The sequence below is a fragment of the Echinops telfairi genome, unplaced genomic scaffold (assembly GCF_000313985.2).
Source record: "Echinops telfairi isolate 266 unplaced genomic scaffold, ASM31398v2 ScPeMD7_70;HRSCAF=299, whole genome shotgun sequence".
Taxonomy (NCBI): domain Eukaryota; kingdom Metazoa; phylum Chordata; class Mammalia; order Afrosoricida; family Tenrecidae; genus Echinops; species Echinops telfairi.
This window is the reverse complement of record NW_022103968.1, coordinates 38,788,736-38,814,164: the sequence shown is the minus strand read 5'-3', so window position 1 is coordinate 38,814,164 and position 25,429 is coordinate 38,788,736. Positions and strand designations below refer to the sequence as shown.

The window sequence follows — 25,429 nt, the reverse complement described above, 5'->3', positions numbered from 1 at the left end:
CCCCCCACCTCCCCCTCTCCCATGTCCCCCCGGAACTGTCAGTCCCGTTGTTTTCTCCTCCAGATTGTTCATCCAGCCTGTCCTATCCAGACAGACCTGCAGAGACAACATGCACAAAAACAGGACAGAGCAAAACCAAGCAACAATGTACAGAGACAAAAATATTTATGGAAATACAAAGCCTCATCTTCCTCTCCCGGAGCAGCTGATGGTTTTGAACTGCTAACTTTAAGGGTAACATCCCAACAGGCAACCCAGCAGGGCACAAGCATTCCTCAGTGTGTCTATAGTGCTTTGTAATTTACACATTATGAATTACACATTCAATTAGCTCCTCTTTCCCACTGTCAAATCTTAACGAGAAAACACTAGACAAGAAAATTCTAGAGAAATAATTTTACAGAAATTATCTTTACTATCCTTGGGGCCATGTCAACATATGCTAATTTACTTTCTCAAGTGAGTGTCTGGCAATTCTCAAAAACTGGGGGAAGAAAATAGTTTCCTTATGCAAATTCCATGGTACGCTTCCTCCTTTCATGAGAATGTCAGAATACTTTCCAGAGAGAAGATCCATGACAGAGCAATGTACTGCCACGTCTGCTTCAGGAGCGGCTCGTGAAAGGCGACGGTTGGCGACTTATCCTGCTCATGTGGTCTCTGACACCTTTGTCCTAGTACTTTGTGCTAGGGACATTTTTATATTATTTTAAGTTAGATAAAACAAAACTTTACCATTTTACACCCAAGACTTATAAGACGTAATTATATTCTAAGCAGTCAGAGAAAACACAAACACCCCATGCATGCACATGCACACACACACACCACATCCCATACATATGTACACTTAGGTTTTCACAGTCATGGGTCCAGAAATAAAGTGAAGCAGACTTAGAAGAAATAAACAAGTCACGCCATATCAATAAATGAAGAAACCCCCCTACCTTGCGACTGCCCGGGTGCAGATGGTAACAAGGAAACAGCCAGCCACGATCATCCAGCCCCAGCCGCCATCGGGTGGGGAGGTATACTGGGCTCTCTGTACTTTCGCCATCGTTTCGAGCTATCTTTTATCTTCTCCAGGCTACTTCCACGGCCAAGCTACGGTCTTGGAAGTGTTTGCTGCCCCGAGACGTCCTGTTGGCATTCAAGTTTGGCATAGAATGCTACCTGGCACACAGGTTACTGGCCATCTACAACCAAAGATCAGGACAGATTTATTGTTGATTGCCCTGTCCACAAAGTTGCTTTTTACTTGGCACAACTGATTATTACTTTGCAAAGCAATAAGCTTATTTGCCCCTATCAATAGCACCCTGGAACACCAATTTTACTTGCCCTTGCTACCCAATCCTCTTTTTCTTTTTAATAGTATAACCTCTCCAAGCCAAGTTAACCTCTCTGCTCGGCACTGTATTCATAGTTTCCCTTAAAGATAGGTGTGGCAACAGAGTTTAGAGCTAAGATAGGTGAGTTAGTTAGTTTATTGTGCCAACCTGGCCAATAAACACATGTGGGGTTAACTGAGGGGCGAGAGATAAATGGCTCAGTGAACCTCGCCTTTCAAGCTCTCCGGTCTCTTGCTTTGTGATGGTCACACCAGGGTGCAGCTGCCTTAGCAGTTCCCTGCTTCAGCTTGCAAGACTGAGTTCCTACAAGACATCCCCAAGGAGAAGCCACATGGATCTACCCCGATGCAGCCCTGGGTGCTGGAGCAGCCGTGTGGAGACCCTTGACAGCGCTGAGACGCTTACACATTCACTGACTCGGCTTTCCTCCTGCAGTCAGCATCATTGCCTCTGTTCTGTGAGATGGAGGAGGACTTTGTGGACTGGTGTTGGACATATGAGTTAATGGGTTAATGTTGGACTTGTAGGCTTGGGCAGCACTGGGTTGGGGTGTTTTCTTGGTGCGCACTTAACCTTTATATAAAACTCTCTCTTATACATGAGTTTCTGTGGATTTGTTTCTCTAAAGTACCCAGACGAACACAATAGGTGAGCAGATGTAATTCATATATGCTGCTTCTATTTCATCAACTTAAAGGATGGTGAGGCTTCCTCTTACAAAGGTTGGACATGTTGTTGGGAGAGACCAGTCACTGACGAGGGACTTCACATTTGATAGAGGGACAGCGAAAAAGAGGAAGAGCCTCAAGGAGATGAACTGACACCGTGGCTGCCACAATGGCTCCATAAAAGGAACAATTGTGCGGACAGTGCAGGACAGGGCAGGGTTTCGTTCTGTTGTGCATAGGTCCCTATGGGTCGGCACTAGCTAATGTAATTGAAGCAAGACTAGAATGGCAAGTTCAGGCTCCCTAGCAACCACCCACTGCCATCGAATGAATTCCAACTCATAGCAACTCTACAGGGTTTCCAAGCCTGCAAATCTCGATGGGAGCAGCTAGTCTCATCTATCTCTCAAGGAGTGGCTGATAGATTTGTACCACACACCTTGCAGTTAGCGGTCCCACATCGAACCCACAGCACCAACACATACTAATTCAGTATAATCAAAGTGAGATAGCAGCAGTTTCTAAGACCGGAGAGCAGGCTCCAGCTGACAGCCAAACACTGGTGTGCACAGTCCCACACTTGCAAGAAAACAAATTCAGCCCACATTCCAGATGAGTCTGGAAGCCGAGGGGTCCTTGGCTGGGCCCACAGTTGAGACACAGCCTGACTGTGAAACCTGGATTCCAGCCTGTTAGACCTTGAGGGGAGGGCCTGACTGAGCTGTGCTTGTGTTCTCACTCCACAGGAGCTATGCGATAAGGCATTGCTCCAGGCATTCCTCGGCACATCAAAAAGATGCCTGAGTGACCAGAGAGGAATTTTTCAGAAGGCAAATGAGAGTTCTCGCAATTGCTTTTGGCACCTGGTCGAGCAGATCATCCAGCTGTTGATGCAAATCTATTATGATCACCAGAATAAGTCCTAAGGAATGCCCATTGAATAAAACATCACTTCAAATACGACAGTGTCATTTAGACTGCGCGTAATCTGGTGAACACGGACAGCTTCCCACCTGGCAAATGATGAGCAAGCCGAAAAGTCTGACCATAACCACCATCAAAGATGGTACTTTAAAACGTCAGCTTTGGGACTTCTTCGCCTTTGGATGTGAGCAAAATGGCACAAAGGAGGTCGTGTGGACAATGGAAGAGTTAATATACATCCATCAAAAGTATTCCAGGAGCAGGATGGGTATAGAGAGAATAAAAGTTAGAGTTCAAAAGATAACCTGACTACTCTCTTGCCTAAATAAATACAAACCAGGGACCGGTTACCAATTCAGACTCACGGTGATTGCCTATGATTTTCATGGCTGCCATCTTTTGGACACAAGCTCGCCAGGGCGTACTCCCCACGTACCTCTGGATGGGTTCAAGAGCACCTAATCACCTTTATGCTACCCAAGCTTAAATCCAATGCCACATCTTCCCAGGAGTAGGAAGCCTCATCTTCCTCCTGAGGGGTGGCTGGTGGTTTCAAACTGCCGACCCAGCGATTAGCAGCCCAATGCGTAACCACTACGCCACCAGGACTTTCAGGGACTCCTTACGTTGCCAAGGGACTGAGTACCAATCACAACCCTGGTGATGAGGCTAAGTGAAAACAATATGGAACATAGGTTCCCAAATTTATTTGGCCTACCACCTCCTTTTCAGAAAACAAATTCCTCAGCATCCTCCTGGCAGTTAAAAACTTTTGTACTACAAGCCATAATCCAGGATAAAGTGTGTATAAAGATATCTGCTTTTGCAGCACCACCACCCCACCCACTGGATCGTTCCAGCACCCCAAAGGGGGCAGTATTACCGACTTTGAGAAAGAATGGTATACACATACTCTTTTAAGAGTGCTGACTAAAAGATAGTTGACCCCCTCAGAGATAGTGACAGGAGTAATGGTTCCCTGAGAGGGGTGGAAGGAAAGGGGAGCTGATAGCATTGATGATTGTATAACCCCACCCAATGGGATTGAACAACAGAGTTGTATGTGAATGAATATATTGGAATTTGTAAGATGTGTCAATAAAAATAATATACAATTAAAAAAAAAAGAGTGCTGACTACAGGTTTGAATTATGGATTGATAGATTCAAGCTATCATTTGAGTTAAGGTGCTGGCAAAGAAGACTGAAAGTATCATAGACTGCCAAGTGAACCAACACGTCTGTCTGGGAAGAAGTACAGCCAGAATGTTCCCTAGAAGCAAGCATAATAAAACTTGTCTCCAGTACTTGGGGCATGTGATCAGGAGGGAGGAGTCCCTAGAAATGGACCGCCTGCTTGGTAAAGTAGAGGGACAGCGATAAAGAAGACGACGTTGGACAAGATGGGTGGACTCAGTGTCCGCAACGAGGGGCGCCATCGTAGCCATGGTGAGTGAGGCGGCACGGGGCTGGGCGGTGTTCCGTGCTGCTGCCCACAGAGGCGCTGTGAGCCAGCGCCGCCTCAACGACAATAGGCTACAGGTGTGGATGCCCACCGAAAGGTCGATCTTTTAAGCCACTAGCTGATCCCTAGGGTTTCTGAGACGGTACATCTTCATGGAAGCAAACTGCCTCCTTCTCTCCCGTGGAGCAGCCCGTAGGACGTGGTAGGGGTGTGCCGCAGGCCAAATTGCTAGGAAGCATCTTTATAGATAGTATAGTCCAATCACGGAGCGTAAGTATTGTCCCTCTTAAAGAGTATTATTTTTATCTTCACATGCATCACACTATAAAAGACACAGGGTTAACTCCCACCCCAAATCCATAGTCGCCTACCTCACTGTTCCATCACCTTCTGCCTGGAGCACAGGCCCCGTATCATGTCGCAGGCAATGCAAAGCTTCTGGTGAGTCGCATGTATGGTGACTCACTTTAACTAACCTCGAGAGCAGCAGTTCAGAAACATCAGCCACTCCACAGGAAAAGAGGTTTTCTACTCTTTTAAAGAGTTCCAGACTCACAGCCCACAGGGTCAGTTCGACTCTGTCCCACAGTATTGCCACTGACTCGATGGCAGTGAATTGGGATTTTGTGATAGTCTAGAGTATTTTTTAAAGCAATATAATAAGATAGCTCAAGAATCAGAAAGTTATTCATATTCTCTGAGTAGTAATTCCATTCCGGAGAAGTTATCTTGAGAAAACAATTGAAGGAACGCCAAAGAATATGGGTAGAAAACAATAGCTGCCTTAGGAATAATATCTAAAACATCAGCAACCAAAATGCTTAACAACTGGAGAGTCTTTAGAGAATTGTGAGAGATTACAGAAATAGAAGAATATGACACACACAAACATAATATATAATATAGAAAGCTATTTACGATGCAACATTAAAGCAAAAAGTAGACTCTAAAATTATAGATGCATTTTGAGGATAGCTATGTAAACATCATGTAAACAATGTATACTTGAACTGCACCCTTGAAAGGTGGAAAGAATATGTAAAAAGGAAAGTTATTGGCCAATATTACTGGATTATGGTTCTTTTAAAAAATTATATCCAGCATTATTATTGTTGTTTCACAAATTCAAAAAACCACAAACTATTACTACATCATCTTTTGGTGTATAAGTACAAAACATTTGGGTCAAAGGGCCTTATCAGACCTCTGTGTACAGAATTAAAATTCTAATGAAGGCTTATTGAATCTGGCTTCCGCTATATGTCTTAGCCAAGGCAGAATTAAAGAATCCATGGATTACACCTTTCTCTTTACTCACGGTTTAAGTATTATTGTTTAGCTCTTTGCAGTTGAACAACTTTTGTCGATCCCTAGTGTTTTGGGTACTCCTTACTTTGGATTGTCGGTGAGTGAGTAATGTTCCCTAGACCTAAACTTTTCAAGGACCCCAAGAGTTTGAGTTCGGGGGAGAGAATCTCTTCCTTTTTGTAGCTATGGTTCATCCCCTCCTTATCAGCCTTTACATTGCCAGGTAAACTTATAATTTAATTTGTTCATTTAGTCACTGTACTTAGGCTGTACAGTACAGTAAGCCTGGCTGTGACATTCAAGGATGGTTCGATATACCTATTGTGGCACTTGGAATAGTTTGTCTTATGTAATAGTTATATACGTGAGTATATTAGGATCTCTGCTTGTGAATACTCTTCAATGTAGGGAGCCTTTAATTTTGGTCAAGAAATGGTCTCAAAAAATCACCTGAAGTGTTTTGGGAAAAGTACATATGTCTAGGCACCCTCTCTGACATAGTGCCTCAAAATGTATTATGGCACGTTCCCATATTCATTAACATTTATATGCTGCTGCTGTGCTTGTCCATACTACTGGCAAGGAAAAAAAAAAAGAAGGAAAAAGTTTTTGTATACATAGCACTTGCTTTAGACAGGGGCTACCTGATCTATTAGACAGATGTTATTGCTGTTAGGTGCCTTCCAGTTAGCTAGGACTCCAAGCACCCCCATGTTCAACAGAACAAAACACTGCTGGTCCAGCACCATTCTCTCATCTGCGATAGTGGATCCTGCTGTTACAGCCACTTTGTCAGTCCATCTCATTGAGGGTCTTCCTCTATTTTGCTGACTCTCTACTTGGCCAAGCATGATGTTAATTTCCAGGAATTGATCTCTTGATAGTATGTCCAAAATACATGATTCCAAAATATGGAACATCTCTAAGGAGCATTCTAGCTGTACTTCTTACAAGACAAATTGGCGTGTTCTTTTGGCAGCTCACGGTACTTTCAGTATTCTTCACCAGCACCACAATTCAAACGCAGAGATTCAGCTGCAGTCTCCCTTATTCACGGTCTAATTTTCACAAGCAGAAGAGGCGACTGTTCGGCATATGGAGTCATTCATTTGACGTTTTGGAGGCTATTGAATTTCTTTGTGTTATTAAATTCTCTGAAGGACCAAGAAAATTAGTTCTGTTGTTGTGAGTAGTCCCTAGCAGTTGTTGGCGCTGCTCAGCCTTATTTTAGGTGATTTTTCAAAGAGGACAGGAGGTGCTAGCAAAATAACACAATCTGTTTCTTTAAAAAATTATATAGTAAGGCATCATTTATTTTCACTTTGTCTCTGCTGTATTCGAACATCTCTCCCTTTTCAGTTGGCTTAGCTGAGTATCCTCTCTTTGTCTTTCTACATATTTAAAATTAAGAATTAATGTGTGCATATTTCTCAAAACTTACAGGTGCATAAATCCGGGGGAATTATGTGAGTCATAATCCCAGTATTGCTGTGTTGATAGCATGATGAACCAGGTCTGTTGTAAGCCAGGGTCAACCTGGGTAAGTTGCAGAAATAAGGAATATCCTCAAGGGATCCCAGTGAGTCAAGAAACAACTTCTCTGCAAGTATTTGTATTCAATACGATAGTTAATAATTCACACATTCACAAATAGGGGGGGGGGGGGCTTCAGAAATTCACACGACGTTTCCAGTATTTTTTCATTGGTTTTTCCACGAACTTTTTGAATCCCCATAATTTCATTTGATCCTCACCCCCCACTCCCACACAGACACAGACACACACACACACACACAGGACTCTTTTTTTTTTTTTTTTTAGCAATAATGAAAACGAAGTTCCGAGAAGTGGAGGGCTTTCCTACAATACTGCATTGAATGCAAAATGAGGCCAATCACTTTGGCAGAGTTTGGACAGTCCACTTGTCCATCTGTCCTCTAGATTTCACAACTGTGCTTGGGTGTTTCTGCCCACCGGGTGTCCAAACAATGGGAAAGCTTACGTGGTCATTCAAGTGATAGACCACGCCAAAATGCAGTGGGAGAGTCCACCAGGTTGACACGGGGTATGCTGTCGCTCACAAAACAACTCGTGGGTTTTAAAACAAAACAAAACAAAAACCAGGTCATTCAATACATTTATATGTAGTCATAGAAAAGCACAGGTTATACAAGGTGAATCTAGTCCTAGAGACTTTGAAGCAGCTTGTAGTTCCAGTGCAACATTAGCCTGAGCATTGTTGTAAATAATTAACCTGCCTGGTATTAGACAAATAATGGAAAGTAACTCTTCCATTGAATTCAAATCTTCTAAGAGAGTAAGCAAAAAGATCATTTTACTGTCACGAAATCCTTCACTTTAGTAATCAGCCTCCACTTTGTTTTATTTTGACATCAATGAATAAAATATCATTGTATTCTGCACCTCATTTTGGCTTCAGAAACCATTTTTGAAACAAAGGAGATGGTATATTAGGATGTTCTTCTAAGATCACTCACTACTCCTTACAGGCTAAATAGAAATAGGCTCAATTTCACCTAACTTTCTTTCTTTCAGAATCCTCACCATATTTCCAAAGAACTCTCCCTAATGTTCCCCAGTCTTCTAGGAAAGCCCTTTGATTTGTGCACGCTGCACAAAGAGGTTTTCTGAAGTGATCTCTCCCACCCGCAGAAAATCGACCGTTTCTTACAGTCAGTAGGCACTTAGAAGAAAGGGAAGCGTGGTTCTGAAATGACTTGTCCTGGTAGGCGTCTACTAGTGTCTCTCCGCTGTTCTTTCTCTCATGGGTCCCCTTTTTTCCCTCAGGGCCTTAGCCTTCATCTTGAAGCAGCCCTGGTGGTGCAGTGGACTAAGCTCTGGACTGTTTACTAAAAAGTTGGTAGCCCAAACACACCAACCTCTCCACTGCTTCCGTTCAGATCGGCAGTCTTTAAATTTGTTGATTTAAACCCGAGGAGGCGTTCGACTCTGTCCCACAGGGTCACCCTGAGCTGGAATTGACTAGATGGCCATGGGTTCGGAGCCTCTGGTGTACCGTGTGCTGCCAGAGTGAATGTGGAGAGCCAGAATGCTTCTTAGAAGCGAGGATGCGGACATGTCTTCTTGTTTACTTTGGATGTAGTACCAGGAGGAGCCAGTTCCTGGAAAAGGACGTCATGTTTGGTAAAGTAGAGGGACAGTGACAATGAGGAAGACCCTCAATGAGCTGGATTAAAGCAGCGGCTGCAGCAATGGACCTAGAAAGGCTCCTGAGGACGGTACAAGACCAGGCAGTATTTTATGCTGCCATACATAGGATTGCGATAAGTTAAACTCAACTTGACAGCACTTAACAAGGACAACCCATCTTTAGCAAAGGAGCACTGGGGGTGGAGTGGGGAAGTGCTGGGCTACTCACCCAAAGGTTGATGGATCAAACCCACCAGCTTCTGTGGGAGAGAAATGTGGCAATATGCTTCCAGAAAGATGACAGCTTTGGCCAAGTGCTTTGGAGACACGATGGGTAAGCCCTTGGCTGTTCGATGAAGTGATGGCAGTTTGAACCCACCCGGCAGCTCCAGGGAAGAGAGACCTGATGCTCTGTTCCCATGAGATCACAGCCTAGAAAACCACATGGCCTACTTCTCCTCTGTCACGTGGGGCTACTGTGAGTTGACATTAATTTGACAACTAACAGCAACACCCTTTCAGAGAGTCATGGGTGGTGAACCTGGGCAACATGCTCAGCTGGGGGTTCTTACAGATATTATAATAATCCATCAATTGACTTATATCAAGCAAACTTGTAAAGATGCTGCCATCATCATTTTCAAAACAGTATCTTTCTTCTTGAGCCCTTTAATATCAGCTCCTCTTTATTCCCTCCCTCCTCCACCCCGCCATCCTCATGAACCAAATATATATTCATCACATCTTACACCACCCAGTGTACCCCTTCACCTACAATTCTGTTATTCATCCCCCTTGAGGGGGGTGATACAGCCATCATTGCTCAGTTCCCTGTCCTCCTCCTTAGCCCCCCTCCCTTCCTGTCCTTCCTGTACCCCCATAGAATCATGACTCCCATTTGGGACTTCTTTTGTGAAGATACTAAAGCCTGTCTCCTCAGGGGTTGGGTGGGGGAGGGAGAGGAAACGAAACAGATGTTCTTTCCGTCACAGACAATCAGGATCCTCGGCTTTGGGGGCAGAGACTCTGCCGTCGAGTCAGTTCTGATTCACAAAGACCTGGTAGGACAGAGTCGAACTGACTGCCCCTCTGGACTGTGTTCTGCCATTTACCAACCGCAATAATTAAATACACATCTTATTGTGGGCCAGGTAAAAGTTTGCAAAGCAAATCCATTTCCCATTTAGCAAATTATACAGCTCATTCCCTGACACTGCTTGCAATCCCACAAAGTGTCAGTACCCTCCATGTTCCCATTTTAAATTTCCTTTTGGGGTTCACTCAATCTCCCTGCCCCTTCCTGCCTTCTTCACTTTGCTTTTGAGCAAATGTTGTTCTTTTTTTTTCTTCTTTTTTTGTCATTTTATTAGGGGCTCATACTACTCATCACTAATGCTGTTCTTTGGGTCTCCGGTAGGTGCTTGTTCTCAGAAGTATTTCCTTCCTGGATGCTATTGTTCATTTTATAGGCCTGTCTTTTTATGTTAAAGAGTGAATCTCTTCAGTTCTATGTTAGAAGTGGGTCTAAGGATCAGAGTTCCTGGGATTCCCACCAGTCTCTACCAGACCAAGAAGCTTGCCTTCATTTTTCAATTTGACATTTGTCCTACCTTTGCTCCCATCCTATTTGGTTCCTCCGAAAAGACTCTGGAAGGAGCCCTAGTAGGCAGTGGCAATTGACCCGATGGCAGTGAATTTATTCTTTAAGGCACTCTGGTGGTGCAGTCAATTAAGCATTGGGCTGCTAATCAAATGGTCAGCAGTTCAAAACCACCAGCCTCTCTGTGTGAGAGAGATGAGGCTGTCCACTCCCATAAAGGTTTAGTCTCAGGAACTCTTAGGACTCGTTCTATCTTCTCTGTCCCACAGGGGCACTGTGAGTTGGAATCAACTTGATAACAGTGAGTGTTTTGATTCCAGACAGCATTGGGGGCGTCTTGTAACCCCCCAGCATCATCTAGTTCTTCTGGTCTCAGTTTAGCGAAGGCTGTGGCTCCCTTTGGAATACTGGTTTCCTTGAGTCTGTGGTTTTCTGCATTCTCCTCTGCTCCAGACGGAAAGAGAACAATTTGTAATTTAGATGGCCGCTCACAAGCTTTCAGACCCGTCACTATTCACTGAAGTCAGACGCAGAGCATTGTCTTTATGGGCTATGCTACGCCATTTAACCTGCATGTCCCCCAAGACTGTGCTCTCTGGTACTCACACTCGGTAGTTCAATTAACCCGCGTGTCCCCCAAGGGTGCACGCTCTGGTACTCACACCCAGTAGCTCAGCCCTGGGCAGTGCTTTGTTGTGACTAAGATGTTCTCATGCTGTGAAAAATGTTTCAGTGCAAGCCACTGAGTGACGTAAAAATATATGCCATTAAGAAACATTTGTTCCTTGAATTTGTTATTATACTAGGCTTTACAGGGGTGGTTGCTAACTACAGGTTGTGAGTCAGACATCTATAACCCAGAAGCTGCCTGTTATCTCCCTTATCCAGAGTCTTGGCGTATTTTTGTACAATCCTCTCCTGACAGATAACACTGCGTTGTTATCTGCTTGCTGGCCTCTACATACTACTAGGCTGTCTAGCTTCACAGAACAGAAACTATGTTAGGCATCTTTATATCGTCTCTCAACTCTCCCACCCTCCCCAAACCCCAACACATGCACACACAAAAAATACCTGGTACAGATTAAGAATGTCATGAAAAAATTTTATCAAAATTGCTCTGTCGTTATTCATTAGAGAAACAAAATAATTTTTGAAAGCCCAGTTTACATGTACCAATATACCTACAAGATTAAATCTTTTTGGTAACTTATCTTTGAACCTTCTAATGCCCTCCTCTCAGAGCTGTTATTATTATCCAATGAAAATAGCACTTCAAATCCATGGATTCGCCAGAGCCTGAAACAAGCACATGTCAGGGTGTTCATTGCTGCTGTTATTTCTATAGTTGCAAATTTTGTCAGATTTTCTGTTATTTTAACTCCAGTGCCACAGTAAACTTACCACAGTAAATTCAAACTTGTGAACTTGTATCAACAACTTTTGGGAACGAAGTAGCAATGCAAGGTAAGCCACCAGCAGCTCCTCAGCATTCAGAAGGCGTCCACTCTTCATCTTGAATGCTGTAGTCAGACAAGGCACGGCCGCCTTCCAGCTGCTTGCTGGCAACGATCAGCCGCTGGGGATCAGGAATTCCCTCCTTGTCCTGGATCTTGCCTTCACATTCTCTATCGTACGCGAGGGTTCGACCTCAGAGTGACGGCCTTCCCCGGGGGTCTTCCTGAAGGTCTGCATCTTGGTGGCAGCTCCACCGCAGATGGCGGCTCAGAAAAGCGAGACTGTAACTCTTTCTGGGAGTAGAAAGCCCAGTCTTTCTCCTGTGGAGCTGCTGGTGGCTTACTATGAATTATTTTTTTCCCATAGGAAATAATTCCAGTTTGTTGTTAATATGCCTGTAAGCTAAAAATACTATTTAAGTAATTTAAAACTATATCACACATTTTCTCCATTAATTAAAATAGATCATAAATATCCCCAAGGATCCTGGATAATTTGGTACAGGAGGAGACCCACGGGAGTGGCAGGGTCATCGTAAGTCACCACACTGGGTGGTCCCAACCCTAGAGACACCACTGGACAGAAGGCAAGGAAAGTGAACATGGCAACTAACAAAGAAGACGAGCTAGCGCCACCAGCTTCTCCCTATGTGGGGCACACAGGGGTATGAAATCGTCCTCAGAGAGGTGCCAACCTGGACTTAAAGTTCAATTCTCTAACTCTTTTGGCCAGAGAGTCTGTCAACAGTAATCGTTCGTATTTGGGAGTGTTGAACCTGCCAGGAAGGGGTCCTGTGGTCAAACAATTTAGCATTCAGCTGCAACTGAAAGACTGATGGCTCACATCCGTGGCAGAAAGACCTGACAATCTTCTAGGAGGATTGCAGCCCGGAGACCCCTACAAGGCGGGTCTACTCGGCCCCACAGGGTCACGATGACCCCAATGGACCCCACGCACTTAACGGCAGGGCAGCAATCTGCCAGGCTCCGAACTCGCTTCTTCTTATTTTTAGATTATTTTATTGGGGGCTCTTACAACTCTTCTTACAATCCATACTTCAATTGTATCCGACATATTAGTACAGATACTCCATCGTTCTCTTCTAGCCATTCACTTTCCATTGAGCCCTTGGGATCAGCTCCTCACATTCTTTTATCTTCATCAGAACCTGCAAGGCAGCTACTATCCATTTTACAGAAAAAGCAAGGACTGCTTTTATCTTGGCGATCCAGTACTGCTATACCAGAAATATCACAAGTGAGTGACCTTAACAAACAGAAATTTATTTTCTCGTCATTTAGGAGCTTCGATGTCTGACTTCAGGGAGCCAGTTTTCGGGGAAGGCTCTCTTTGTCCACTCCAGGGGAAAATCCTGGTCTCCCCTCCTCTGCTGTTCTTCTCCACGTTCCGTGGACAGCTCCACCTGGCATCTCTTTCCCCAGTGGGAGCCTCCTTTCTTTGGTGCCTAATTTGCTCTTTGATATCTCAAAAGTGATTTGCTTATCTAAGGTGCAACTATTGGTCTCTCCCTGACTGGAGGAAAGGAGAGTGATGGCAACCGATAATGCCTGAAAACGACTGGATCAATGCACTAGTGGACAACGGAAGCATCCGTCTCCAGAAAAACTAGCTAGTGCCTGTGTCGCACCTCCACTGCCCTGAAGGAGACCACATCAGAAGGCCCTGAATAATGTAGGAGGAGAATGTGGAGCCAAATGAAAAATCTAGAAAACAAAACAAACAGGCTTACTTGTCTGCTAGAGACTGGTGGAACCCCCGAGACTATGCCTCTTAGCCACTCTTCAGGTCAGGGAATGAACTTATCACCCTGGCTCAATTTTCAGCCAAACAATCTCACTCAAAAACTCACTTTCACACCGTCGGTTCTAACTCATACTGAACCTTGAGGACAGGGTAGAACTGCCCGGCTGAGTTTCCAAGACTTTATAGGACTAGACAGCCTCATTTTTCCCTTACAGAGTGGCTGGTGGGTTTGAACCTCGAACCTTGTGCTTAGCAGCCAACAGACAGTGCTATAAGTGAAACAATGACATTAGTAAAGTATGCACACCTTAACAGAATCAACCATTTAAGGTCAACGGGCAGAACTGACACAAGGAAAACACTCAGATGGGATAAGAAGGAAGACGGAATGGGAGCCGGCACGGCAAGAAGGAAACAGGAGCAGTGATGTTTCCTTGGGGAGGTGACAATCAATGAGATGAAACTAAATGTGTATAAATTATTGAATGGAAAACTGATCTGCTCTGTACACCTTCACTCAATTCACAATATAAAGGAGGGCAGGAAAAGCATTAGCTTAAAGTAAGTCCATATCATCATTAAAATTGTACATGTAAATTTAAGGTCATTTGTATAATTTTAATAATTTTACCTTAATAATGACTATCATAAATTAATGCTAGTATTAAAATAATAAGGACTACCAATAAAAAGGGAGGTTGACTTGCAACACACCATATGCTGATATTATATGGTTAATGTAAAAAAAAACTATTCTAAATGGGATTATTCCCATAGGTATAATGGTTAGGATCCTAGCAGGTGTTTGGGGGAAGACACAGTTCAATCCATAGCACACGATTCAATCTCAACTTTGACTTCCGAGCGAAAGCTCTCATCCCTCCACAGCCTCGAAGTTCTGTCAAGGTACCGTCTCTAACGGTACGTTTGATGCTGTGCTGCCAGCACTAGAAGAATGTGTGCTTGTAGTAGTCAAATATCAGATCGATTTCCACTGAGAAAGAGAGCCTCTCTCCAAGACATTTCATTTCTTTTGCCAAGGATTAGATGGCTGGTTCTACTCCAGACCAGGACTAAAGAACCCATTCAACATCCTTGCTGGGAAACACCAGGAGACCATGTGTAGTAACGGCCACTCTTTTCTGCACAGCCTTTACAGAAGGTCCAGCTGGTAGCCCTACAGACCTCTATGGAAGCTTCAGAAAGGACGGACCATGGGAGGGAAGTTAAAGAACCCTTCTCCCTGCTCAGGTTTGCACATTCGCTGGTCCAGGGACCCAGCTGGTTTTGTCCACTTGGAATCTCTGGGTCTTAGAGCTGCCTACTACTGCATACGGATTTATTTATTTTTCTTGCTCAGTGACATTACACATGTGCTATGTAAAAAAATATTATTCTTAGGCGAAGAGAGATTAGTGACTAGTTCTTCTCTCTCTCTCTCTCTCTCTCTCTCTCTCTCTCTCTCTCTCTCTCTTTCTCTCTCTCTCCCCTCACCCCCGCCTCATTCTCTCCACTTATTCCTCAAACAGATACTGGTAACAGAGGAATAAATAATAATTGACTTTAACCAATAAATTTTGGGGTGACTTTAAGGGATCATTGAGTACAAAAGTAAACACTGACCTTCGGAAAAGCTTCTAAAGTTTTAGAAATTCTGTGTGATCCTATTTAGGGCATTAAAATCACCTTACCTAAGACCTAAAATAAACAGCAAAGTGATTTATATGGTATTTGGGCTCCCAAACAGAAGAAAAAGATATGACTTTGATTCTCATCAGAGGCGGAGAAGAGAAAGCAAACATTTTCCCACCCTTTTAGCCTGTAATCCACTGGGGCACCGGTTCCAGGCAGCATCACAAAAACGCTTACTTCTGAGTCAAATGGTCTGTTGGCGATGCAATTTATGACCAGGAGCTTGCCCCCAATTAACATTTTCTGCATGAATAGAGATCTATCCCCTCCCCCTTGGAAGGCTGTGTTAAATAAATAAGTGATAGGCCCAACCTGAAATTCTCTGATGAAAATTTAACACAGAGACAAGTATCTCAGTGCCTTGCACAAAGTCTGGTACCAACGTGCTGCTCTCTTTGTGTGGTGAAGGAATACGTTGTTTGTGTTAAACTCAAGGGTCTTGCAGAACTTTTAGATTCTAATTGTATACTCATACAGCAGATGAGATTATTCATCCCAACTACGTTATATCAGACATCTTTTGGCTGCGGAGGAGGATCTTGGGTTTGATGCAAGAGTAGAGTTACCCTTCCATTCCACAGGGATTGCTCCCTCTGAGACCGCTCTGCTGCCCACCATGTTGGTGAAATGGGAGGACCAACAAGTCAAATATTCCAATTGGTTCGGAGGTAACGTCACATGGCAAAGTGTTGTGCAGAACGGGTGGTCTGAATGAGTGTGTAAGCAGAAGAGCACAGGCGTGCACTCCGAGCGCGGGGCTCCAGAGAGCAGGGACCCTGCCTTCTCCTGCTCACCCTCCACCTTCAGTGCTTAGGCTTCATGCCAGGGAAAGAGTCGGCATGCAAGAAATAATAAAGGTTTGTTTTTGTCATGATTGGGTGCCAGGAGTCAATGTTTGCCTCCTGGTGACTCCATGTGGTAGGAGTCCTACTCTGGCATAGGGTTTCAAGGCCCTGGACTTTCGCTCTCTCTTAATCATTTTATTGGGGGCTCTTTACTTCTCTCATCACAATCCATCCATCCATCCACTGTCTTCAGCGGACCTGTACTCTTCACTGATGTAGATCATCGTGTCCTTCTCTTCCAGACACAGTGGGGGGATTCGAACCACCAATCCTTTGTGAGCAAGGGAGCTCAATCCTCAAACCTGGACCTTTCCTCAAAATCATTTGGGGAAGAGAGCGGGGACGCGTTGAGAAAAGGAGCAGGACATGTGTTCCCTCTTTCTGTCCTTTTTCTTCAGCTACCAAGCCCGAGGAGCAGGCCTTCCTGGCTTCTGGGGATGACAGCCCTCCATGAAGAGCTCTCATTGCACACCAGGGGAACGTCCAGGCATTGACCCTAGACCAGGCCAAGCCAGGAAACAGAACTTTTCCAACTGGTTTGCTCCCTTGGGCAGGTTGGCTACCAACAGGGTGGCTGTGAACGGGCTCACCTCCTGAGCTTGGCACCGGGCCCGCGGTCTGCCCCACACTTCACAGGCCATCACATTCCACAAGCCCTCAGAGATGTTGACGTTTGCGCTCTGTGGACTCTGCTTGCTGCTTGAGTCACACAGGTCACCCAAAGGATAAGGGGTTGCCAAGGCTGAGAAGGTGGTGTGCTCTTCATTGCAAGTCCAAGGACCTGAATGGCTGGCTCCCTTGGATGAAAAGCATAAGAAATGGCTCTCCAAAAAGGAGTTCAAGTCGCAGGCAGTCATCTGTGCTTCTGCCCTGTTAGAAATAGCTGTGACTGAAGGTCCTGGATCATGCATGCTAATGTGGAACCCCAGGGAAAAAATCTGGTCACTTTTTTCAGCAACAACAGGGCTTAGAGGCAATTCCTAACTTTTCTGAAGGTGAGTACTTAAATAAACTTTAAAATAGCCCTTTCACCCATCATGACAATAGCTATATTCTTAAATACCTTTGCGTAAAAAAATACATAAAGATAAGAGTTGAAATAAACTTTATTTTAATTTTCCAATCACATGTTCTATTTTAGGAATCATGACCTTTACAAAATACCACCTGTACTGGTAGACTTGCAGACCCTCTACTACTCTGTTCCTTCCTCATAGATTGAAGACCCATAGAGCAGAAGCTTGCTTATTAACGGCGGGGCAGATAATCGGACAGCAAGAGGTCCTTCTGGCTCCGAGAGCATATTAGTCCAGGTTCCAGCAGGCACTAGGAAATTGGAGAGAGTTTCCTGAGGCTAGCAAGAGTTGGAAGCCATTTCCACCTCTGAACCTGAGAGGCAAAGGAAGAACGTAGTTACTGAAACCTTGAGAAAGTCACTAGAGAAGAAAGGCTTGGGCAAATCGACTGACAGTCCACAAGGATCAGGACCAAGAGAGCCAAGGAAATAAAGACACCAGCCACTCCCTCCTGCTTTCCAACGCTGTTGGGTCTTTCCAGCGGCTGCGCCTTCCAAGCACCCAGCTGGCATAATCCATACATGCAAGGCTCCCAGGGTAGAGAACAGGAAAGAAACAGGGTAGACCGTAAACCCGGAGAGGCAAATGGAAATTCGCCCATACATCAAGGTCCACCTAAGCTTGCCTGGTGGTGCGGTAGGGTTTTGGGGAAAAGTTAAGGTGAAACCCTGAACCAATGATGGCCCTTGCCTTTTTATTAGATCAATGTAGGTTATCTATTCGAATGGTATAGGCTTATTTTTAATATTATGCTTCCTTGTGAAACTGCCCTCCTCTTTGACTGCTCATACAAAAGCATTCCTTTGGCTGCAGTTACCACCTTCAGATGTGAGAACTCACAACTCTGCCGCTCTGTCCCTACTCCTTCCCACAGCTGCGAGCTCAGATGTCCGTCAGCCTATGCTGATTGCTGCCATTAGGTGCCACCAAGTTGGTTCTAATTCATAGCAACCTCACGCACAGCAGAACTCAGCACTGTGTGGTCTGGTGCCATCATGACCATGTGCGATTCCCCTGTTACAACCACTGTATCACTCCATATCATTGAGGGGCTTCTTCTTCTTTTTTTGCCGACCCTCTACTTTATCAAGCATGATGTCTTACTCCAGTAGCTGGTCCCTCCTGATAACATGTCCAAAGCTGGTGAGATGAAGTCTCTCCCCCCTCCCTTCTAAAGAGCATTCTGGGACAGATGTGTTCATGCTTCTGGCAGTCCATATTTTCAATATTTTTTGTGTCTTCCTTACTCAGTGTTCAGCTTTCACACGCAACTGAGGCAATGGAAAATATGACCTGGGTAAGGCGCCCGGGAATCCTAGAGTGACATCTTGGCTTTTGAATATTTTAAAGAGGTCTTTTGCTAGTGGGGAGATGAGCCACTTAGGGTACAGTATAGCAATAATGAAACCCACAACCTTCCTCTGGTTCTTAAACGCTTCCTCCCCCCAACTACCAGGACCCCAATTCTGCCTTGCAGACCTGGCTAGACCAGATGATGCACAGCGGTACAGATGGGAATTGGAAACGCAGGGAATCTAGGACAGAAGAACCTCTCAGGACCAGGGGTTACAGCAGTGAAACCAGGAGGGAAAGGGGGTGTAGAAAGGGCGAATTGATCACAGGGAGCTACATATAAACTCCTCTCTGGGGGACGGGCAGCAGAGGGGTGGGTGAAGGGAGACGCCGGGCAGTGTAATATAAGATACAATAATAATTTATAAATTATCAAGGGTACACGGGGGAAAGGGGAGGAGGAAGGGAGGGGGGGGGAAAAAGGAAAATGAGCTTGAGAAATGGCAAGCATAGTCTTCCCTTGTAGTCTTCTAACTCCAGGTCTTTTCATAGTTCATCATATTGCTTTCCTTTATTTTCCAGGGCCATTTTCTCGAGAAGAAAACAGCCAACTACACAGCTCATGCTCATATGTCTACGAAAGCACTTATCAGTCATGGGTGTGTGTGTGTGTGTGTGTCTATAATTAATGCTGTTATTCGTCTTATAATTAATTGGGTGTACACGAAAACTTGGAGTCGTTTTCACTCTTTTCAAGCTTTCTCAGTGACTCTTTCACCTCCAATCCCTTCTTGTTTAATCCCTCATACATGCCCTCCCTGTTGGCTTTCCCATTGCCTTGCACCTGCACTAAGCTGTCCTAATCTGGACTAAGCTTCTTTTTCAGTTTCTTTTTCCATGCATGTGTGTGTGTTTATATAAAATTAAACATATATATCTTCCAGCATGATCTTATCATATAATTTTAAAACATTTCCTCCTCTTAAAGAGTGATGCAATAGTTGATGAGGAAACAACACAGGAAGAACACGTCCACGTAGGGACAACTGTCCTAGACACAGGAATGCCATGTTTTCAGTCCTGGCGTCTCAGGACATCATTCTCTTTGACAAAGTTCATGAAAGAATGCTGACAACAAGAAAACTGTCGTTGCTGGGGGCTGGGATGACAGAGGATGGATTTCAGAGTGAAATAAAAGCTTGCGTTAAGCTCAGGAGGTTTCGGGCCTCAGAACCCCCAAGGACAGTCCTGTCCTGTCCCACGGCATCGCCACCAGTCGGAACTGGCTCGAGAGCAGAGAGTTTGGTTTTGGTTTTAAGACTGAAAAAAGGTAAAGCTTGTAAACCTGGTGTCTTAAAATCAACTACCACATTTAAGGCAGGACGGTAAATAATACAAGTTCGGCTCATTGAATTTATCATTTCTCAAGAACCTAGCTGAGAAGTTAATACATATTATTCTAAGTGGAAGTCTAAAGGCATTCCATGTATTTTTAATGTGTATTTCAGGGTGCTGCTTTGCTTTAGGATAGTCAAGCCTACTGAAGGTAGTGTCTGGGGAGAACAAGGTACCACAGATAGAGTCGTTTGTTACCAGGGGTGGGAGTAGTCTAACAACAGCAAAATAGATCCCCCAAAAAGGGGAGGAAAGAAGAAAAGAAAAAAGGGAGGCAGGATGGAGAAAAGGAGGCAAGCACAGAGGAGAGAAAAGGACAGGCAGAGCAGAGATCCAAGAAACTGAGCAGGGTGGTGCCATGTGGCAAAGAGGAAGATGTGTCAGCCACCACTGTCCAGAGCAGGCGTCCTCAAACACCGGCCTGCGGGCCACGTGCAGCCCGCTGAGGACATTTATCCAGCCAGCCCGGTGTTTTTGCCTCACTTGTTTTTTCACTTCAAAATAAAATATGTGCAGTGTGCATAGGAATTTGTTCATAGATTTTTTTAATCATTTTATTAGGGGCTCATACAACTCTTACCACAATCCATACACACATCAATTGTGTAAAGTGCATTTGTGCATTCATTGCCCTCATCATTCTCAAAACATTTCCTTTCCACTTAAACCCCCGGCATTAAGTCCTCATTTTTCCCCTCCCTCCCCGCTCCCTCCTCCCTCATGAGCCCTTGATAGTTTATAAATTGTTAATTTGTTATATCTTGCCCTGTCCGACCGTCTCCCTTCACCCACTTTTCTGTTGTCTGTACACCCGGGAGGAGGTCACATATAGTTCCTTGTAATCGGTTCCCTCTTTCCTACCCATTCTCCCTCTACCCTCCCTGTTTCGCCACTCACACCACTGGTCCTGTAGGGCTCATCCGCCCTGGATTCCCTGGATTTTCAGTTCCTATCTGTACCAGTGTACATCCTCTGGTCTAGCCAGACTTGCAAGGTCGAATTCGAGTCATGGTAGTGGGAGCGGGGAGGAAACATTTAGGAACTAGAGGAAAGTTGGATTTCTCATCATTGTTACATTGCACCCTGACTGGCTCATCTCCTCCCCGAGACCCCTCTGCAAGGGGATCTCCAGTGGCCTACTAATGGGCTTTGGGTCTTCACTCCGCACTCCCCCCATCATTCACTATGGTAAGATTTTTTGTTCTGATGATGATACATTATACCTGATCCCTTCGACACCTCGTAGATTTTTTTTAAACTATAGTCCGACCCTCCAACGGGTCTGATGAACAGTGAACTGGCCCCCTGTTTAAAAGGTTTGAGGACCCCTGGTCCAGATTATTTGGGCAGGGCGTCATGTGGCAAGAGTAGAAGCCCTGGTAACTTAAAGGCTACCTATTGTCTGCAACTGCAAGGTGAGCAGTTCTGCACCAGCAGCCAATACACAGGAGAGAGATGAAGTTTTCTCTTCCTATAAAGAGTTGCACTGTAGCACTGTTGTAACACATAACTTTCCTCTAGTTCTGTAATATATCCTCCCCCTATTATGAGGGTCTTAGTTTTACCTCATTAATCCTGTTAGACCTGCATATGTTCATGTGTATAATTAAAATCATTCGATGCCTGAAATCCATGATAGACAAACCCTTTAGGAATTGTAATGGGAGTAATGATTCTCTGAGGGTACAGAAAGAGAGGGGGAGGGGAACTGATAATAATGTTGACTATATAACCCCACTCAAGGGGAATGAATAATACCAGAATGGCAGGTGAACAGATACATTGGGTGGTATAAGATTATGGGGAGGGGGTCGAGGATTAACAATAATAATAATATTTCATATAATAACAAGGGTTCTTGGGGGGGATAGGGGGGAATGGATAAAGGGAAGCTGATACCAAAGAGTGCAAGAAGAAAGTATTTTTTAAATGATAATAGTAACCATCATACAATCATGCTTGATCTAACTGAACTACAGATTGGTATAATATCTGTATGGCTCCCTATAAAATGGAAAAATGAATTTGAAAATCTTTAAGGAGGAGTAGTCTCAGAAGCCAAAGTTATCGGGATCATCAGTGAGAAAATTGGGACAAATCTAAGGCCCTAGTGCAGGGCCCACACAGGCTACCAGAGCTACCAAAAGCAGCACACTCAGTGGAAGCCAGAATGGATGAATGGGACCTTTCAAAAATAAAACACCTGTGTACTTCCAAAGATTTCACAAAAGGAGTAAAACGAGAGCCCACAGACTGGGAAAAGACAGTTAGCCATGCCATAACGGACACAGGATAAATTACAAAATTCTACAGACGACAACAAGCCCACAATAAGAAAAAAACTAACGACCCTCTTAAAAGATGGGCAAAGGACATGAATAGACAACTTACAAAGGGTGATGCCCGAATGGCTAACAAACACATGAGGAAATGCTCTCATTCACTAGCTATCTGGGAAATGCAAGTCAAAACAACGATATACAATCTAATGCCCATAACTGTGGTCAAGTTAAAAAAAACAAAAACCAACAGAGAACAACAAATGCTGGAGAGGGTGTGGCAAGACTGGAACTCTTATTCCCTGCCGGTGGGCTTGCAAGTACATACAACCACTGTGGAAAGCGATAATGTGATTCCTGAAACAGATGGCAACAGAAAGGCCACATAAGTCAGCAATCCCATTACTGGGAACATACCCCAAAGACATGAGCCAATCACAAACAAATGTAAACTCCCCCATGTTCATGGCAGCACAGTTCACAATAGCAAGAGGTTAGAAACAGCCTAAATCTCCATCTGTAGGAGGACAGATAAAGAAACGTTGGTATATACACACAATGGAATACTATACATCCCTCAAAACAGCGATGAAGTCATGAAACACTTTATGACACGGAGGGATCTGGAAAATATTATATTGAGTGAAGTCTTCCTTATTTAATGTCCAACTTTCACATCCATGTGAGGCAATGGAGAAGACCATGGCTTGGGTCAGATGCACCTTTGTCCTCAAAGTAACATCGTCGCTGTTCAATACTCTAAAGAGGTCTTGTGAAGCAGATGTATTTAATGCAATGTGTCTTTGATCTCTCGACTTCTGCTTCCATGAGCATTAAATTGTGGACTCAAATAAAATAATACCCTTGACAACTTCAACCTTTTCTCCATTGATCCTGATGTTACCTGTTGACGCAGTTGTGAGAACACTGGTCGTCCTTATATTGAACTCTAATCAATAGCGAAGGCTACAATCTTTCCTAGTCATCAACAAGGGATTCAATTTCTCCTCACTTTCAGCAAGCAAGGTTGTGTTATCACATAGAACACTCCCCCAAATATTCAGATAAAGTTCTATAGTGGTGCATTTGCATTATTTCTAATTGCAAAATCATTATAATTCATTTCCATTACCATGGAATTAGTTTGATAAATTGTGGTATATTCAGTTTCAATTTAATATAGTATATATTTAAACAAACAAAAATTTCAGCTATAAAAAATTACCTGAGGTATAATTAGTGGCAAGGGGAGTTGTTCCAGATAAATAGTTAGGAGAACAAATGAAATTCCAAAACTATGTGTGATCTACTTCATTTCTATGAAGCCTAACGTTCACATATTCCTCTTCACAATGACTGTGACACGCTGTTGCTCTTAAATTTGTCATTGTTGGCACAGCAGATGATATAACTTACTCACAATGACCAATACCAGTATATTTCAGCTCCTTAAGGCCTAGCATTAGGTGTCCTACGGTCACTGTGGGCTAGGGCTTGGACTACAAATGACAAAACTTACCAGCCATTCCTCGGGAGAAAAATGAGGCTGTCTGTTCACATAAAGAGTTGCAATTTTTGAAACCCTATATCAGGCCACTATGCATTAAAATCAACCTGATGACAGAAGGTGGGTTAATACCTAGGATAATGATCTATAAGTGTTCCATTGCATTTTCAACAACTTCCATTTTCTTAGATTTGTACCTTGTACATCCCACATCCCAATCCCAATCTCTAAGACGAGTTTTCAGCTATCCCTCCTCATTCTGAGTCATGCCCCAGCAGCAAATGATGGTTGAGCCACATCCTTAAGGTCGACTCTACATAGAAGAGGCAGCTTTTTTTTACCAGTTGTATTTTGAATATCTGTGCTTTATATATCTGAGGGGCTCATCTTCTGGTGCTCTACATTATTCTGCTGCTATTAGTAATGTTTTCACTGGCCAATTTATGTAAAAGTAGATCTGCAGGTCCTTCTTCTAAGTCTCTTTTAGTCTGGAAGCATCATGACAACCTGTTCTACATGGATGACTCTGCTTGGATTTAAAATGGTACTGAAGAAAAAAATCACAGGGAAGGCACTGGTGAAAAAGATGTTTCAAAAAACAGATGTTCTTCCCCTTGCAGAAGGGCTGCGGGAAGGAGATGAACCAGTCAGGGTGCAGTGCAGCAACAATGAAATATACAATTTTCCTCTAGTTCTTGAATGCTTCCTTGCCCCCACTATCATGATCCCAATTCTACCTTACAAATCCGGCTGGACTGGAGGATGTATACTGGCACAGATAGGAACATGGAATACAGGGAATCCAGGACAGATGAACCCCTCAGGACCAGTGGTGAGAGGAGGATGGAGGGAAGGTGAGGGAGAAAGGGGGAACAGATTACAAGGTGTACATATAACCTCCTCCCTGGAGGATGGACAGCAGAGAAGTGAGTGAGGGAGACGTCTGATGGTGTAAGATATGACAAAATAATAATAATTTATCAATTATCAAAGGTTCAGGGGGAAGGGGGGAGCAGGAGGGAGGGGGAAAATGAGGAGCTGGTACCAAGGGCTCAAGTAGAAAGCGGGTGTTTTGAGAATGATGATGGCAACCTATGTACAAATGTGCTTGACACAATGGATTGATGTATGAGTTGTGGTAAGAGTTGTATGAGCCCCTAATAAAATGATTTTAAAAAAGAAAATTAAAAAAAGAGTTGTCCTGTAGGAGGCATTTGCTCATTTAAGCACAGAAATACGTAAGTCAACTCCCTTGACAGCCAGCTGGAAGAGATCCATATTCACCTCCATTCCACAGAAAGGCAATCCAACCTCATGAATATCAAGCACAAGTAAGATTTTGCTGAAGATAGTTCAAAGTGGGTTGCAGCAGTACATCAACAGGAAGTGTCAGATAGTCAAGCCAATTCAATAGAAGGTGTGGCATTTAGTAAGTCATTGTCGATGTCTAGTAGATCTTGGCTGAAAGCAGAACATATCAGAAAATGCTTCGCTGCATGACAATGACATACCGCATTGAGAAGAATGGGCATTCCAAAACACTGACTTTTGCTCAAGCGGAACCTATGTATAGCTAAAGAACAAATAACCAAGAAGCTGAACTGTATGAAGGCAACCATGGCAGCAGGCTTGG

The 25,429-nt window shown here is 44.0% G+C and overlaps 1 protein-coding gene across 1 annotated transcript in view; it reads right to left on the bottom strand.

The window, feature by feature from the left end:
* Nucleotides 1-25,429, bottom strand: part of SLC16A12 (solute carrier family 16 member 12) — a 74,067-nt gene that overhangs the window by 28,165 nt on the left and 20,473 nt on the right. Inside the window, exon 3 of the mRNA XM_004701350.4 lies at nucleotides 948-1,196. Within this exon, the coding sequence (XP_004701407.4) occupies nucleotides 948-1,057 (110 nt within the window). The 5' untranslated portion in view covers nucleotides 1,058-1,196. The remainder of the gene's footprint in view (nucleotides 1-947; nucleotides 1,197-25,429) is intronic.